Genomic DNA, 17,464 nt, shown 5'->3' with positions numbered 1-17,464 from the left:
AAAGGGATACGTTATGCAAGCAAATGATCGATAAATTATTCATCCTAAAGATCGCTTGTCTTTATAAGCTGTCCAAAAAGATTGCATCCCATACATATTTGTACTCGCTAGCAACATGCTATTTCAATCCTAATTATGTAAATAATAACAAATGACTTGTAGAACAAAACTACAATGTAAAAGTGACTACTGCTCTCTCCTATGCTAAAATATAATGCTACAGAATAGGCCGATAAAAGCTCCTTGGCCAATCCTACCTACTTCAAGGAAAGTTGTAACGTTAACCGTAACATTCTGCATGTCATTACTCATAGTAGCACTCCCAAATGTCCCGAGTCTAAACAAATTTATTATCAAAATTTCTTGTGTTAACATTCTTCTCCGCCCACTTTTCCTGCCCAAAATTGCACGTCATACCACCAGTAAATCCAAGCAGATATAAGCTAGGTCGGGCGCGGTGTTTAAGTTTACTTTTACGCGCGTTTTTTCACCATGTTGTACATCCATTTTTAGGTCTTCGCCTCTGCGAATGAGTTGAAAATGCTACCCCGTATTAGAGAGCCGTTTTTTTGTAGGAAAACGCGTAAAACACAGAACCAAACCTTACATCTGCTTTGAGATTACCAAAGACAGAGTATTTTAAATATAGCACAATTACTCATCAAGGTGTTTTGCATGCTTTTTTTGTGTGTATCCGCTCCTTTTCTTCTTACCAAGCGAAACTTGACACCAGGAAATTTCCTGACTTAGCATTGAATACTCTTGGTTGGACTACGAATAGTATGATATCTAACTTATATTTGAAAATCTCAAATAGTAAACTTGAAGTTCTCTAATTAAAGGAAACAGTATAGTAAATGTGTTTTTTTTAATATGATTTTCTTCTTTGAAACTTAACCTTGACTGCGAAAATAGGCACTCAACGAATGACTTCATACCCACTTCCGGTCAATTTGTGGTCACATAATAAGGTGTGTAACCGTAAATAAAGCTCACATCTGGGTTGTACCATTCTAAAGGCTTGGAGAGGTTATGTATTTTCTGAGACAATTTAAATTTGTTGCTCATTGCCATCGCCAAGATACCATGAATAGTGTTAAGAGTTTTTAGAATAGCTTAGATATCCATTGACAGCCCTCTCCCTTGTCACAGCTCGCAAACTACCCAAGTAGAGTGCTGACTACACAAACCGTTTGCCAAAAACCTCCCAATCAAAATGGTTGAGCCAAGGTTGGGCCCGTGAATGTGTCAATCATCTGTTGACCCCACGCGTGGCTCCGCCCATTGTTGACCCCACAGGGCAGGTCAGCTGTGACGACACCACTTTTTACTGGCGTCTGCTGCCGAAAAAAAGCCGGAAGTGTCGCCCTTGTTCCGTAGAATTATCGGTATATCCGATACACAACTTCCCCCCAGAATCGGTACGTGTGTGTCGTACTTGTCTACAACTTGCCGACGAAGATTTGAAGCAAGTTTACGCCGTTTTTAAACACAGGTGGGTTCAGCTGTTGTTTGTTTTCTTACAAATGTTACAGTTACAACTGGCTGCGCGATTTTGTCAACACTCAACCCTACGCTACCCTGCGCCTTTTTCATATTTTGGCAGTTTTTAGTGTCGTCTGCCTAGTCATAACAACACCAGGGCTAAACGTTGGGTATGTAGACACGAAAGTATCGCTGTAGTATGTGAAAATGTTCGCATGTCGCCCTTCGCAAAATGGGTATACTGTAGTGTAGTGTAGGGCGAATCAAATTGTACATTTGGGCGTTCATGCGTTAAAAATCAATATTAATTCGTTGGTCCCCAGGGGTTGGTTTGGAAAAATAATTGAATTTTGTTTCACTGAAGGTGGGAAAATTGACTCAAGCATGATTTTGGACATTCTTGGTTTTCAGCAAACCTTTGTATCGTTCCCCTTTGTCTCGCTAGTAAATTATAGATCATCATACACTAGTAAATTGTTAATTGATAGACTGTTAGTGTGTATCCAACTCCATAGGGTATCCAATGCATGTTGCGTCTCTTCGTAGATTAGAAGACAGAAGAATTCCTTCCGTGCCCAATAGAGCCCCACAAGGCGCTCCCTACTGTCATAACGTAATGTCAATCTGGAAAGACTAGGTCGATGGGGAGGCGTTAGGGTTTATCAGTCCACCGTTTATGGTTTAATCTTTTTCTTGGATAGTCATGCGTAAATAAGTCTTTTTTTTTTGTTTTTCACTTTCCATCCGTTTTTTTTTTTTTTTTTTTTTGGATCTTACTCATTTCATTGCATTTTCTAGGATTTACGTCATGCTGTTATGATATATTGTAATTTAAAATATTACATTTACCAACGACATATTGTTATTATTCATTCTATTGACTAGTCCTTTGTCATAGTTTTGTAGACTGATTGACAGACATTTCCTCTTTGTGATTATGTATGAATTTTGAAGTTAAGCTTTTGTGTGAATTGTTTTACTTACGCGTAACAACATAATCAAGTTGCTGTTGCTTCTTATTAACAACACGGGGGATCAAACTTTGAAAGAAAAAATACCCAGGTGGTCGAAAAAGTGTGAAGAACTTGGAATTGAAAGGAACATGACGGTAAATGTCAAGGGTTGTCGGTTGAATTGTTTTCTTAAAATTTCTTAACCAAGAGTCGGAAAGAACAACATTAGTGCGGATTTCCTACAGCGTACACCGTGAGTTTAGTACTACAGGAAAAAAATGCGCCGTTGCATGACAAGAACGTACATCTGTTCACTAGATAACTGAATCCCCAGAATATTTAACATACATGATGATAGTCCTTGGTTTGACCAAGGAGACTGAAAGAGGATCCTGTCCTAGTCCCCAAAGAAGTCTAAGCTTACGACAACAAAATTAGACACACAAACATAACATCAAAGTCAACATGACCCCGCTTTTAATGTCACTTCCATACAAATCAAAACAGCGTGCTCCTTCTTGAGTAGACACAGGCCTAGACGCCGTTGCAGTCTTCGAACGGGGCTGTGAGCCCCGTTCGAAGCCTCCTATTCCAGATGATGTTAGCTGACAACATACAGGCCTCCAAATAATTGACCTAATTTATAGATAAGAAGGACCAACTGGTCACTGTTAACGCTTTAATGGTGCTCAACTGTCAAACATCGTTTATCTTGTCTTTAAGTAAGACATTTTCGGGCCAAGATTGTTGTGTACTAGTAATTTTATGTAGAACGTCAATTCTTATAATGGCAAATATTAATGCCCAACCTAATACAATGCACATGTAAAACCACCGCCGTTGGGAAGAAAGGCATGACGCTCTAACATGCAGATACAGTAATCAATGTACATGTATATATATATGTATGTGTTTGTACTCGTCAAATAGCCAAGTGTTCAAGGCATTCTTGAGAAGACTTCGATTGCACCAAGGAGCTTTATGTTAACTTTCCTGATTGCACTCTCCAGCTTTATGCTACGCTCCAAGCAGAGTTTAGGCTCCTTCTCTATTTTTTGACGTTTTTATGCGTTTTTATGAAGCTTTCTACCTTCGCCTAGGCCGCGAGACATAAAGAAAACGGTACAATATAGAAAGTCCGATAAAAACGCACCAACGCCTAATAACCTCTGCTTGGAGAGTAAGTACGTTGATGCGGCAGTCATATGATACCCGGTGGAATGCCATTATGAGTGTTAGCATTGTTTGTTTGTTTGTTTGCACAATATCATGAACCAACCAGTAGAAATACACTAAAACTATGATATAAACGCATGAACATTTGTTAGTATCACCGGTTTCTCGCTGACTCCCATGTTGAGCCTCGCGCGGCTCCAGGCATGACCTGTTTGACACGAAACAGTCGCGTGAGATAATGCAGTTTTCACTCAGGAGGGCGGCCCTGGGGGTTAACCTCATCTCACAACACTGCTATCGGGCTTTTCAAGACTTGAAGTTGTGCCACAATCCGTTAACAGGCCCTCGCTGCTCTTAAAGATATCACAAACTACAACTTCAAAGAAACAGAAACAAGCTAGCGGAAACGCCTGGAGTATATTTGACTGAGAAAAGGGGGAAAACATTGTGCAGAGCCATACGGTACATGTATATCTGAATCTAAACAACATTATCTTGAAAAAATACTGTTTACGCTTAATGGTCTGTCAAACTTCGTAAATCTCTTTATCAATGTTGTTTGTGAAACTGCGTATACAATATGTACCGATCAGGTTGGCAAGAATTTGAAAAAAAAAAACGCAACGTATACAAAGCCAACAACAACAATTTTGGTTAGCTGATTTTCGATATAGTTTCTACTCTGGGGTCCAAGTTCTACGTTCATAGACTTTGTACTGTAACCTAGGGAACGAAGGTTGTGGCCGATATATAAAGGGGGCTGTTCGTTGTTAATCAAGGATGGGTGGAGTTATGTCAGTCGAAAGTCGAAAGACGACAAATATAATTTGTGCAAGCAAATGTTGTATTGTGGTAAAGCGCTGGTGGTGTCGAATGTACATGAATTTTGTCTCGCAGTCATACACTTCGTTGAACTATTCATAGAAAATATTATTGAATGTGTAACGGATTTGAACTTGTTGCACATGTAATTATAACCGTTATTAGGCTATAAGATGAATCCGATTATTCATACAACAAAATTAAGGTACATGTAGCTGTTTTCTTCCTTCCCTCCTTGAATCCTTTGTCGTTGCTTGTTTTTCACTCAGGATAACTACTTTAATTCACCATGACCCCAAGTCAACAATTTTCCATCCTAGATCGGCGATCTGTAGACGAAGAAGGAAACCGCTTTGAGATAAACCGAATGACTTCCTTTGTCACCCGGCATTTTTGTAAAGTACCAGACATTCCAGTTCCTGGATTGGGGCGTGAGCCCGTGGGAGGGAGGGTGTGGGACGGGACAGACGTCGCGCAGTGGGCGGGTTTAGGTGAACAAGCTGGCGACCTGTCGGTTTTAGGATACCCTGATATAAAAGCTCCTTGTGTAGATGTTGGGTTGTACTGGCTGGACTGCCAAATTGTAACTTCTTCGTCTGCCTTCTTCGAGAAACTTGGCAGTCAGAAAATGGTCTTTCACTCAAATATCTGCTTTGCGATTTCTATAGAGATGTAAGTAGCTTTCTTCTAAATATTTGTGATTTTCTTTTGGCCTTGCAGTTGCCGAGTTGCATATGTTCTGATATCTTGGTTGGTTTGTGAATAAGTCATTATAAGATATTTTATGGCTGGACTACCCTGTGATTTTTTTTTTCTGTCGGTAGGTCTTTGAATTTCTTTGAAATACAATGCAATATATGCAATGACAGCAGCTCAATTGTGAGTAAGATCTGGCCAAAAAGTTACACGTTGTTGGTTTGGGACCGTTTAGCCACCGTAAATTGTTTTCAACACCCCTTCACCGAGCACTCTCTCGAAGACAAGAACGCTCCCTTCTCGGGTGATTCTGAGACGTGAGAAGCTTCAAGTGTCTCGTGATCACTTCCCTTGGCGCCGCCTTGGGGTCAAGTCAGCCGTCTCAGGGACGTCTTAGGCCAGGGTGCTGACAAGAAGATGTGCTGTATTTTCTTTAATGCATTTCTCGTGTAACCCGCGACCATAAAGGAACGGAGACGGCGCACGGTATAAACTTTCGCTACATGGGCCAATAAATGACGTCATGTACCGGTAAGGTCACGTGACCTAAGGTGATTGGTCACACAGAAGGATAGTCAAAACTTAGATATCCCAAGGAATATCCTTTGGATCGGCTTACTATTCTGTTGTTGCAAAAGATTTAACCCTGCACTACAAAAGAGACCCCTAAACCCGGTGGTGGTAAATACTCCTTAGTTTTGTTTGACCTTGATATCACATTGTCTGAGAGTCGTGACCTTGACCTGTCGTTGCCATGGAGACGATATTCGAGCCATGTTCGACGGACACCCGAGACGTACAGTGACCAGATCTTCAGACAAAGAAATGCACGACGAGCCAAAGACAACACACCACTTGAAACAGTACATCACCAGTGGGGCAAGTGTTCGTGCAGGTTGATTTACAAGCAGATGTGCGGTGTGACGTCTCCACTCATGTTGTTGTGACACTCTATAATGCTCCTCGTTTTTATCCCTTCACTTTTGCATTTCCTACGTCTGCTTGGAGACAAGGGACAGACAGAACACTGGTAAACTTCACCCAATGTTGAAATCAAATCAAGCCTACCCTTATCTTTCAGTCTTTCTTTCTTCTTCCATTCGCTTTTTCTGTCTACCTCTCTTTTCTCTCGTTGTTTGTTTTTACGTTTTCCGCCATTTGAGGGAGGTATGAAATGAAGGAAAATACGACCTGTTTGGAGGGACAGCTGTTACCACCTGTATACAAGAACAAACGTTTCTCTACCGGCTGGACCATTTCAACTGTTGGATAATAACCATACGGACAACCTCCAAACAAACCTGTACAGGGCTCGGGTACATCTTACTATTGCCATCACTCTTGCATTAATTGTTAAGATATTCAGCAAACTTGGCAGCTAAAGTTTGTATTCAGAAATCGATATAGATGTAATCGTTAAAGTTGTTGCTAACAAATTCCATATAATTCAACCCCCGTACACCTAGAAGGATTTCTTGTGTTACCAAAATGTAAGGTGTCTGTACATAAAACATTGCCGGTGACGATAGACACAGTTCTCCTGATTTTAAAACAATTCCCCAAGCAGCACGTCTGTCGAGCGGCAAAGTTTCTTTCACAAAATATGACCTCTTTTCGGCGCCTGACCGTTTGTACCTTAGGTTAATAATTGAACACCAATGTTCATCGCCAAAGTCACGCAAACACAAGTGCTGTCATCTGCACGCTTCGACTAACAAAAAAGCCAGAGTGCTACCGTCCGAGGAATTAATTTTTTTAGTTCCGTACAAAAACAGATTTAGGAAGACTTATTTACACAGGTGAGACCGTGTTATGATGACCTTGACCCCAAGTTTCAAACGTTGGGTTCGAATTCGACGTCGGTTCGTGACCTTGACAGTGGTTTCGTTTTCATTTAAACTTTTGTGGTGACGTTTTAGTGATTCGTCGGACTCAGGTATTGTATTCCACTTTGTATGATGTCGTTTTTCAAAACTTTTGTAATGTTTCCAGTGTTTTGTGAAGTAGATTTGGCGAATAACCGAACGAGTGTTGGCATGTGTTATACCTTCAGGAGGTTACATATGGCAAAGTTAATTGTAGGTCGCACCGAAGCAATTTATCAGCCCGGCGACGTTTGACACGGGCTGCCCCCCTCCACACTCACTTGATTGAGGCCACATGAAATTGATTTTATGTATGGCGTCCATCCATACCGGTGCAATGGCCGAGTGTTCGCCCTGCATTCGGTAGGTAATGAGTTCGATTCCCGGCCGAATCATACAAATGGTACATGCTGCTTTCTCTACTTAACACTCAGTACTATTGTCGATTTGTGAAGAGTATGGGAGTTAAAAAACACATCATCACCAGCGGACTAGCCCTCTGCTGTAGTGGATTGCACAAATGTGTGGTCCAAGGGCTACAGAAATGGAGTTGGGCACCACCCCTAAGCATCTGTAATATAGATGCACGGGCAACATTAACATTTTTTATTACCTCCATGGAAAATGGGAACATAGTTTGTACTCCGAATACTAGCTTGCGTGCGGGTCTGACGGAATATCTTAAGAACCCCTGGATGATATTTCTTACGTGGGTAGGTGTTGTGACCCCGACGATCAAGGCCGAGTTGGGGCCTCCCGCTGGCCGAACCTGGTACTGCAGTCTAATGTTCGTTTTTTTTTCATTTATGTGCCAGGTTTTCAAATCAAGACAGCAAGTACATTGCATCTTCGTGTTAACATACATTTTCCCCCGATATATTGATGATTCAGTCTTTTTTCACACTCACATAGGAAAATGGTTTTCAGTGAACGCCATACATAGTATCACATTTATATGGCTATTTAGCATTGGCTCTTAATTCCTGTTCTCACGGAGGTCATATATATGATATAGGCTTGCTGTACTCATGCATGAACTACTCTGAGATATCGAGCTTGATTTAGACCTAGAGTATAGAACGAAATATAAGAGCTGGGTCAAGAATAAATGATGGCTTGACTTCTTCTCGCTTCTTTACCTTGTGTTTAGAATTGGTAGTAGCCGACGAAACAAGAAGTTTTAGATACGACGACAGCAAGAACATAGCAAGGTTGAATTCGAATACGGATTGGTGGCACCATGTTTAAATTTTATTCACGGTGATTTGAAACAGTATCCCGATGTCTGCACGCATGACAGATTAATAATAAACACGATCGTAGCGTAGCGTAGAAAATTACATTTGCAGATATGACCTAGATGTCTTAATTACTTGTCGAATATAAACGCCACCGAAAATAGGACAAGAAATTCACACTGTACATGTCACGGTATAGTCAAGGCTTTTGGCAAATTTCTCTTATTTGTTGTCTTTGTCAATCGTTTTCGTCCCGCCCGTGAGAAAAGCGGTTTATCACTGTTCGCACCATGTAGTGATAGACAATGGAGAACCCCCGTAACAATTGGATCGTCCCTACATTTGTGCCAGGCCTTGCCTAGTGGGTAAGGTCTGATCTCCTGAGCTTGGCTCTGGCTGGCTTGGCAAGCGGCACCTCCTGCTACCGTTTTGCTGTGTGATGTTTACATTAAGGAGCAACCTTTGCAGTATATTGTCGGTAAGATATGTCTTTATCTGGCGATAGAAGCTGTAATATGTTTTGGGTACATGCCAAACCTAGCCTGGCATATTTCTCTTATACCAGATATCTTTCGTTGCCATTCTACGGCGATGTTGATAACGTTTCTTAAGATCTAGGATGGATTACCACCGTTTCTATGAAAATACTAAACGTTTGTGGTCTTTGAGGTACTAGTATTTTGACAAGGTTTCTTTATGGTTGTGTCACTACGTCATTACACCTACATAGGTAATAGGCAATGCACGAGACATTTGTTAACGTTATGTCTAACACCCAGTCATGGTACCAAGTTTTCATGCATACAAGTATGTTGCTCGTGAAACTAATGACACTTCTCACTCCACCCCTATTGGGTACTTGCCCTTTCCTTCAATACCCAAGGGGTACCTGTTATTCGCGGGGAGGGAGGGGTATTGTAAGTACAAGCAAAGGCGTTATATATAACGTCTTTGGCACGAGCGATTAGTTTTGTGAAATTTCTTGTTATAATTCCTGGTGTGAATACTTTTTTTTGTGGGAGGAGTAGCTGTAAGGCAGGTATTGAAGCATCACAATTTGTATTCTTTGCAAAACATCTTGTGTCCGTAGCTCCATACTACATGTAGTAGTATTAATATGGACCAAATGTACTCTCCAAGCAGAGGTTAGTAGGAAAAATCGTGACTTTTCCTTTAAGCCGTTTGTGGCACAGTACATTACACCTACCAATAGGAGGCTGATCGAAAAAAAACGGAACAGCTCAAGATTGTCCAAACCAACCTCTGCTTGGAGAGTAGACCAAATGCAGGTGACTGTAGAATTTTCTGCTTTAAATTTGAATTTTGTTCGTGTATGATGCTTTTTAATAATATTTTGCTTGGGAATTTGTTAGTAGTAAATCTCTGCGGACTCCCGCCTGGCCGAATAGTAATAGAGAAATTTTGCCAAGTTTATCATAATAGGAATAAAAGTCTACTAGGAGTTAACTGTTTGGCCGCGGGACAAGCTGGATAGACTACAAAGACTGACAGAAAACCCATAGTAACTTATTTGTCCCTATTTGGCCAAATTCTTCTCTTTTTTTATCCAGCTGACACGTCTGCTTGGAGACTAGGCAATATCGCGTGATGTGATAAGGTGTTTCCGCCTAATCTGGTTATGATCTGTTGCCGATGATTGACAGCTCGTGAGCAGTTGTCTCGTGCAGACATCCGGGGATTATGGAGCTGCGTTAGCCTAGATATCAGACTCATCGACGGGCACTTCAGTACAGATATTGTCGCTTTTTCTTACTGTCAAAGCAGAGGTTAGGTTACGGTTGTTGTTTTTACGTTTTTTTGTCGTTTTTATCGGGCTTTCTGTGTTATACTCTTTCTTGAGGCCTCGAGACATGAAGAAAAGGGTACAAGATAGAAAGCCCGATGAAAACGACTAAAAACGTAATAAAAAAACAGCCGGAACCTAACCTTCTCACTTAAAAGATAATGCTTTATAATGTGATTTTTGTCACTCTCGTTTTCTCAGTAAGAAAACGGTACCATATAATCAGCATTAAATGAAAATTCAAAACAATATGGAGGAGCCTGTTACTAGTCTATTTCCTGAGAAAATAGGACGGATTTAAACCTTATACCGTGTGTTTGTTTGAGGTTTGACACTGGATACTGTGTTTTGGTTGTTCGTGTGTCGGTGGTTTACATTTGGGGTTTATTCTTGATAAAGCAAGCGAAATTTTACCCTCTGGCTGATCAAGTACAATTCTTTTGGGGACGGATCGTATGTCGAGTTTACGAATAGCGAACTTTGTTTCTTTACAGGAAGATAAAGAAATCTTACCCAGGATATTAAAACAGAGAACTGTCTAGAAGGTGCTTTTAAGGGCGGTGTGGTTAGAAGAATTGAACAATGATACTACGTAACAATGAGACTTAAGCGTACTTTGAAAAATAGGACATTAGCTCTCAAAATTTACAGAAAACGTAGATAATTTTGATAGCAGATAATTCTTTAGTGTGGTTAGAAGAATAAATTGAAGTCATTGAAGAATAGCAGTAACAATGGGGGGGGGGGGTGCTGAAGCTTACTTTGAAAAATAGGTCATTTGCTCTCTGGATTTAATAGATTTTGATACCAGACATTTCTTTGGCATGAAACTCTACTCTCACACCACTTCTTCTTGAACCTTCTTCTTGGTACATCCCGTGTGTTTGCCCCCAATCTGCAGTGATATCGGAGCAATGTAGAGTATGTGCGTGAGGGAGGGAGGGGGGTAACCGGCCATGACTTGCGGTATGAAATTTTCATCAACAGGAAGTCCAAACGGCCACGATGTCTTGACATTGTGGATGACATCACCTTAATTTGATGCGAGAGTAGTAAAAAAAGATACCAAAAGGTACTTTGCATATTCTTAACCAATAAAGAGATACATCTATGCGCTTTCTGTTATAACACCCCAGGTTTTAATAAATGTCAGGTACTGAAAAAAATTATTGATTTGTAACACTTGATATTGTCATCGAGTGAAAGGTTGCATCATTAAAAATGAGCAGCTATGCGAAACAATGTATATGGGACACCTCTATGGCACAACCTTTATCTTTCTTCTCAAGTTTTCTCGTGCTTCTGTCCGTCAACACCTAGGGGCAGGTGGTATACGTGAACAGGGTGTAGCAGTATGATATATACCCCCATGTAAAATGGCACCACCTGGTGTAGCAGTAAATGTTATCCCCTGTTGAAATTGCACCCTGCAAAAATTGCGCCATCAAGTGGGGAGGCGGGTGAGTAAAGAAAAGGCGCAAAGCAACAAGGCCATGTCGTACATCTGCTTGGAGATAAGTGTTTCTTGTATGACGGAATGATTTCTCTACTGTTGATGTCTTTTGGCGTCTTTTTGGCAAACCAGAGTGAAACAAAACACACTGTGTCACGTTTTCGAGCGAGCGAAAGGGTCAGAAACATTACATCTACACCATCCATTTCTGTAGATTGTTTTGCCATGCCAATCATAGAATGAGTTTTGTGTTGTTTTAATTTCTGTAGGACGTGTCCTCTAGGAAAATTTTGTAGGACAATCTGTTACACCGGTACCTAGCTGTGCGTCTTTCACAGCCAAATTAATAGAATAAAAATGAAATGAAAATAAACAGCTTCCATAGGAAGTAAACGTATCAATTTAAAGTTGCAATGTTATCCTTGACGATAGCGTCTTCTTGAGTTTTATCTTTGAAACTTCTAGACTTGCATATGTTTCACAGGAAATTTGACCACAAATATCTCGAAACAACAGTAGGCATCGTAGTTATTGGACTAATACCAAAATTTCAACTTAACACGATCAACAATGAGCCTATATCAGAAATAATGCTATTTGCATCGATCCCTAAAAGCTCAGTTTGCACAAAATCTTACTCTATAAGCTGACTTGGCAGAATCCACTTTGTCTTAATAATGCAGGCAGACAACACCGGAAATCTTGAGCGATTTGTCCGACATCGCTCCCTACTCCTTCAAGAATTCCATTCCACCCACGAGGTGAACAATTGTGTAGAACAAGACACATGAGGCATGCATGGGGCAGAGTGAGAAGTTATCATCAAAGTTATAGCAGAGAATGTAAACCAGATGCTACAAATCAGACCTGTACCGGGCACTGAAGGGTTCAGCTAATAGCCTAATACGATGTTATAGCAGTCTCGGTTGCAGACCCCACCTGGTGTGTTTTTTTCACTACGTAGCTCCGGCTCTCAATATTTCACATATACCAAGAGACCGCCAGGTGAGACCAAAAAAATTGTGACTTTGAGTTTGATCCCCAAGGTATTCAAATATCCAGCTGTTCAGGATATTCTTGCGAAGGTCTCTTTAAATGTAGTTTAAAAACAACAATTTTTTTACTGTGACGGAGTTATGAGAGTTGACGCTACAAATCTCAATGATGTTATGAAAATCTTGCGTAGTTGAAACGAAACAAACAGCTTAGTCTGCAGTAAACACTAACGCCACCGGTACTGTTTTTACATCGTATGAAGAAATGTAGTACTGACAGAAAGATAAGCGCAGAAAACAACACTGTACAAAATTCATCTGTCTTGTTACGGAAATGAAAATAACGTCGTTTGGTTTTGTCGGCGTTTAGTTTGGATAGAAAACTCTACGACAACAATGTGTACGACAGTCTAGCTTCGCTCGATGTGACCGCAACGAAACGCAGCCAACGCAGTGTACAAACGTTTGTCTTTTCACCATGTAGAATGGAAATTGTTATCACCAAGTACAGTAGAGGCATCTTCTCTGGGTAGTTTGAAAGAACGCTTGCAGATAGATGTGCAAAAGCTTGGTGTGACAGGTCGTTCTGTGTAATATATCCAGCTGCTGCCGCGCCGCGTGCCTGCAAAGCTGGTGTGTTACGCCGGAGGACGGTTATACCGGCTATATAGATATAGATACAGATACAGATACAATACCTGAAGTTTGTAGAGTTTTTTGCCCAAACGACTGTATTGATTTTTTTTAGATTTGCCGCAAAGACGCACCTCAAGGGATTTTTTGTTCCCAGAGGCGGAAGTTGTTGAAGGTCGCCTGCAGTACTTAGTGTGATAATGGGCCAGATGTGACCTGAGGGTGGAAAACTCGGAAACGATGTTTTGTCATCTAAACCTTGAACTGAGCACCAGAGAAGTATAGCAACAAACACTCTGCGTAAAACTGCTACACTCGATGATATTGCACCTTAATCCTTGCGCTTTACCAAGGGTAGATACAACAAATCATTAATGAGTTTTAATTGGAATAGACGATTGGGTTTTTATTCGGGAAAGGACTTTGACGGTCCGGTACGAGAGATGCAACATAATCATTCAAAAGTTTACCGAAGTCACAATTTATTACTTGTATTCTTTCGATTGAAAATTTGATATGAATTCGGTATGGCGGTTTTGAAAAGGTGTCCCTTGACAAGAAACACCTGTTCCGCCATACCTTCCACTGTGTTTGAGAATTTTGATGAATAAATAAATAAATAGATAAATAGATATCTCTTATGCGAATTCTAATGTTATGTATTTTTCTTATCAACTGCTAAAAGGAATTGTCAATATGCTAGTTTCGCCGCGTTTCAACACTCTTTTTACACCTCTGGGAATTCTCGCTCTAATACAAGGGCTGAGAGACGTACAAAATGCCAAAGGTAACAGCTATGCAGAACCGTGTTGAAAAATGTGTACGCTTTGCACGCGATGTGATAGCAGTCAAGGCTAGAACCTAGTTACTCCACCGGCTTCAGGGTCTAACCAAGATGGAAGAATCCTCGGAATCCTCTTTGAATGAATCCAAAATTGCGATCTTACATTGACAGTTCTTAACTTCTTTTTTTCTTCTTCTTTCCATACAGTCTGCAAGAGAAAGCGGCAATGTCCAGATGATTTAGTGACGTCTGATCTCTCCAGAAGCTTACAAACCACCACCAGGTCAGAGGTATACCGTATGGTGCTGATCTACTGAACGATGAACGTCTCTACGCTGGGCGCCGTCCTGGGTCTACACAACACCACAGTCTCTCAAGTGAGCAGCACTAGTAGTATCACCACACTTAACTGGACATCACCAACTACTACAACTCCAGTCTACAACACGACTAGTTACACCGCTACGAATTTCTCAACTACCGCAGCTGTAACCCTCAATACGACGAACCAAAGACATCTTGTTACCAAAGCTCTCACAGCCTTCACAACTCCAGTCATGGTGAAGACTACGGACTTACTGACGAACTCCACTGCGAGAGGTTTGCATTCGTCCTCTCTGTTTCCTACCAATGGATCGCTACCACCGTTCGGTCAGCAGTGTAAAGACTCAGAGTACGGCCCCATCCAGTTCGTTGCCATTGCCGTGTCAGTCATCATTATCTTCTTGAACATCATGGTCATCGTGGCCATCAAAAAAGGGCCTCGCGGGCTCCACAAGCCGATGTATGTGTTCGTGACGAGTCTAGCGGTGGCGGACTTGTTGCTAGGGCTCATCTCCTTCTATAGTTTTCTCGCAAACGACATCTTGGACGTGAAGATCGCACCGTTCGAGTGGATGCTGAGGAAACTGATCATCATGATGACGCTGATGGCGTCAGCCGGCAGCCTGTTGGTGATTGGTGTAGACAGGTACGTGACGTAATCTCGGTACCCAATCATGGGCGAGGATTGAACCTTACAACAGGTTCTTAAGTTCTCGTATTAAATTACACTCAGAAAATGGTCAGTGAGCCAAAAACATTGATACATGTATATTTTAGTTTGTATATCCAGTGATCTTGAAAATGAATCTTTTAACTTCTTGTTGCAGATACATCACCATCGTCCATCATGTTGCCTACGTCACGAGAAAGCACGCCATCATCGCCGTCTGCGTCATCTGGGCGTTGGCCATCGCCATAGCAACCATCCCCCTCATGGGCTGGAACTGCGTGGAGCACTGCAAGTGTCAGATCAACTCCCAGGCGCTTAACGACAGCCGCCCGAACTGCGACCACCCGTCCTGCTCAGTGGCCCTCCCTCCATTCACTACCGGGTTCCTCACCTTGATTTTCACAGTCTTCATCGTTGCGCTCCTCTTACAGTCGTTTGTCTACTTCCGTACGTATTTCTCCATCCACCAACAGACGTCCCTCATGGAGTCCCACAAGATAGACGACCACAGGGAACCCGCGGACATCGTGTTCGCTAAAACCATGGCGCTGGTGCTGATCGTCTTCGTGCTGTGCTACGCTCCGCTCATGGCGATGATCTTGATCGACGTGACCACGGGAGGCGCCGGGGGCTCGGGGATGATCACCCCGTCCGTTCTCACCTACGGCACGGTGCCCGCCATCCTGAACTCCGCGATGAACCCACTCATCTACGTCTTCAGGATCAGGAAGATGCGGCGCGCGTTCGGCTACCTCCTGTGCTGCTGTTGCCGGGAGAAGTTCGGCGTGGAGAGCGACATGTTCGAGTCCAGCAGGGTACCGGAGAAGGTCCGGATGATCCGGGTGGGGAAGCTCAACTCGTCAGGCCACCGGGCGTCACCGCAGGCCTCGCGACAGTTTCGGAAGCTGAAAGAAAGCACGGAAGCTCAACCGCTGTCTGCGCCAACTCCTCCTCCTCTTGATCCTCCGAAGGACGATGCACCAACCGCTGACGTGGAGTTTGCAACTACGTGCTAGCAAGTAAAGAAGCGCCACCTGGCGATGTTTTCCGTATTTGCTAGCATAAAGTTTCAAACCTTTGCCAGCGATTCGGTACACGGGGGAAATATATAGGGGTTACGCTGTTTTCATAAAAGGTTGCTGAGATTATTCGCTGTCATTCAAATCATGGTATTTCGTGATTTCTACGGGGAAGCCATTTTGTCTCCAATTAAACGCCAGCAAAGAAGCGGTCGAGGGAAGCTCGCTCAACTTCGCATCAGCTCAACCTATTAAAGCATCTAATCCCTGAGTCTGAAGTTGGGAAAAGCAAGACCCATGCCTCTAGCGGTTGCTATAGAAATTGCATTAGTGCAAGAGTTTTTAACCACCGGTGGCTGACGTATAAAGTAAACATTGGAAATTCCTTCAAAACGCCGCTTGCTACATTTAGAGGCATTTTCAATCATGCAGACAATTTATTTATTCTTCAGTGAGATTTTTTGAACCATGAAATCGATCTTGAAAGACATCATCTGATAGATTGAATGTTGATTGGGTGTGTTCGCACTCACGTGACTCTGACATATCCTAATTGCCGTTCTTGTATGACATAATCCTGCTAACACGTCGAACTAAGAGTACTATTATTAATTCCTAATCGGGTAGAACATTGTCTTTAACCTATGACAGTCCTAGTGTGGGCTAACACTTATAATTTATCAACACACAAAGCATGAGAACATGAAAATGCGAATGACGATCACACAAAAATCATAGACTTGACATGTGGTAAGGCTTTAGAAACTTGAACTTTGTAACAAGCTTTGAACGTCAAAAATCTTTAAAAAATTTAACGTTAAATGTGGTGTGAACAAGGTAAAGATACCAGTATAAAAGGGAAGCACAGCATGAAAGTCTATATATATATGTGTCGGCAGGTTTCATTCTGAATTGAGATCGAACTGTAATTCCCGAGTTATCATTTTTCAACTGAATGAACACTACAGCCATCGCTTCTGTGACCGTCATGTTATGTAGATAGGAAATGTGCATGTGACTTATCAGTGAACTGTGTAACACGGCGCAAGGATAAACTATGGCAGCCCCCGTCTATATCGAAATGGTCGTAAGGCTCTGATGTACATGTATGGTATTTGGAAGTGCGTACATATCCAGTAATACATTGTAAGGTAGTATTTTTAACATGGTGCTTTTAGAATTTCATAATTTAAAAGGACCTGTGTCACTTATGTGTTTTCACGTAAATGTGTTTATCATCAATCATGTACATATTACAGTTGTAAGAAAAACACATTGTTTGTCACGAACGAAAACACTGTACTGACTGTCCTTAAATAGGAATAAATACATGTTTGCACGAGCGTTGGAATGTTTTCATACATTTGTATATTCTTTAGAGGTTACCTTTTTTGTTTAGATTTTACATTACCCTATGCTCACTCGAAATAGTCCAGAGACCCCCTTAAGCCATCTCAACACTCAATGCAAAATATCATCATGATCCATCCATAGGCATAGCTTCTTGGTCTATGCTGACCAAATTAGGTCATAAACATAGATAGACA

At 41.7% G+C, this 17,464-nt stretch overlaps 1 protein-coding gene across 2 annotated transcripts; it reads left to right on the top strand.

Moving 5' to 3' along the window:
* Positions 1–1,287: 1,287 nt before the first annotated feature.
* LOC118403389 (sphingosine 1-phosphate receptor 1-like) lies at positions 1,288–17,259 on the top strand. 2 transcript variants are annotated; one of them, XM_035802099.1, is made up of 3 exons: positions 1,288–1,495; positions 14,112–14,874; positions 15,056–17,259. In XM_035802099.1, the coding sequence occupies exons 2-3, from the start codon at positions 14,225–14,227 to the stop codon at positions 15,912–15,914; spliced, it is 1,509 nt and encodes a 502-aa protein (XP_035657992.1). In that variant the 5' UTR covers positions 1,288–1,495; positions 14,112–14,224; the 3' UTR covers positions 15,915–17,259. The 2 variants fall into 2 exon arrangements, with proteins under 2 accessions (XP_035657992.1, XP_035657993.1); XM_035802100.1 differs by lacking the exon at positions 1,288–1,495 and adding an exon at positions 8,577–8,713.
* The last annotated feature ends 205 nt before the right edge of the window (positions 17,260–17,464 follow it).

Source organism: Branchiostoma floridae, chromosome 16 (genome assembly GCF_000003815.2).
Source record: "Branchiostoma floridae strain S238N-H82 chromosome 16, Bfl_VNyyK, whole genome shotgun sequence".
Lineage (NCBI taxonomy): Eukaryota > Metazoa > Chordata > Leptocardii > Amphioxiformes > Branchiostomatidae > Branchiostoma > Branchiostoma floridae.
Note: the sequence above shows the minus strand (reverse complement) of the source record. Positions and strands in the feature narration are given on the sequence as shown.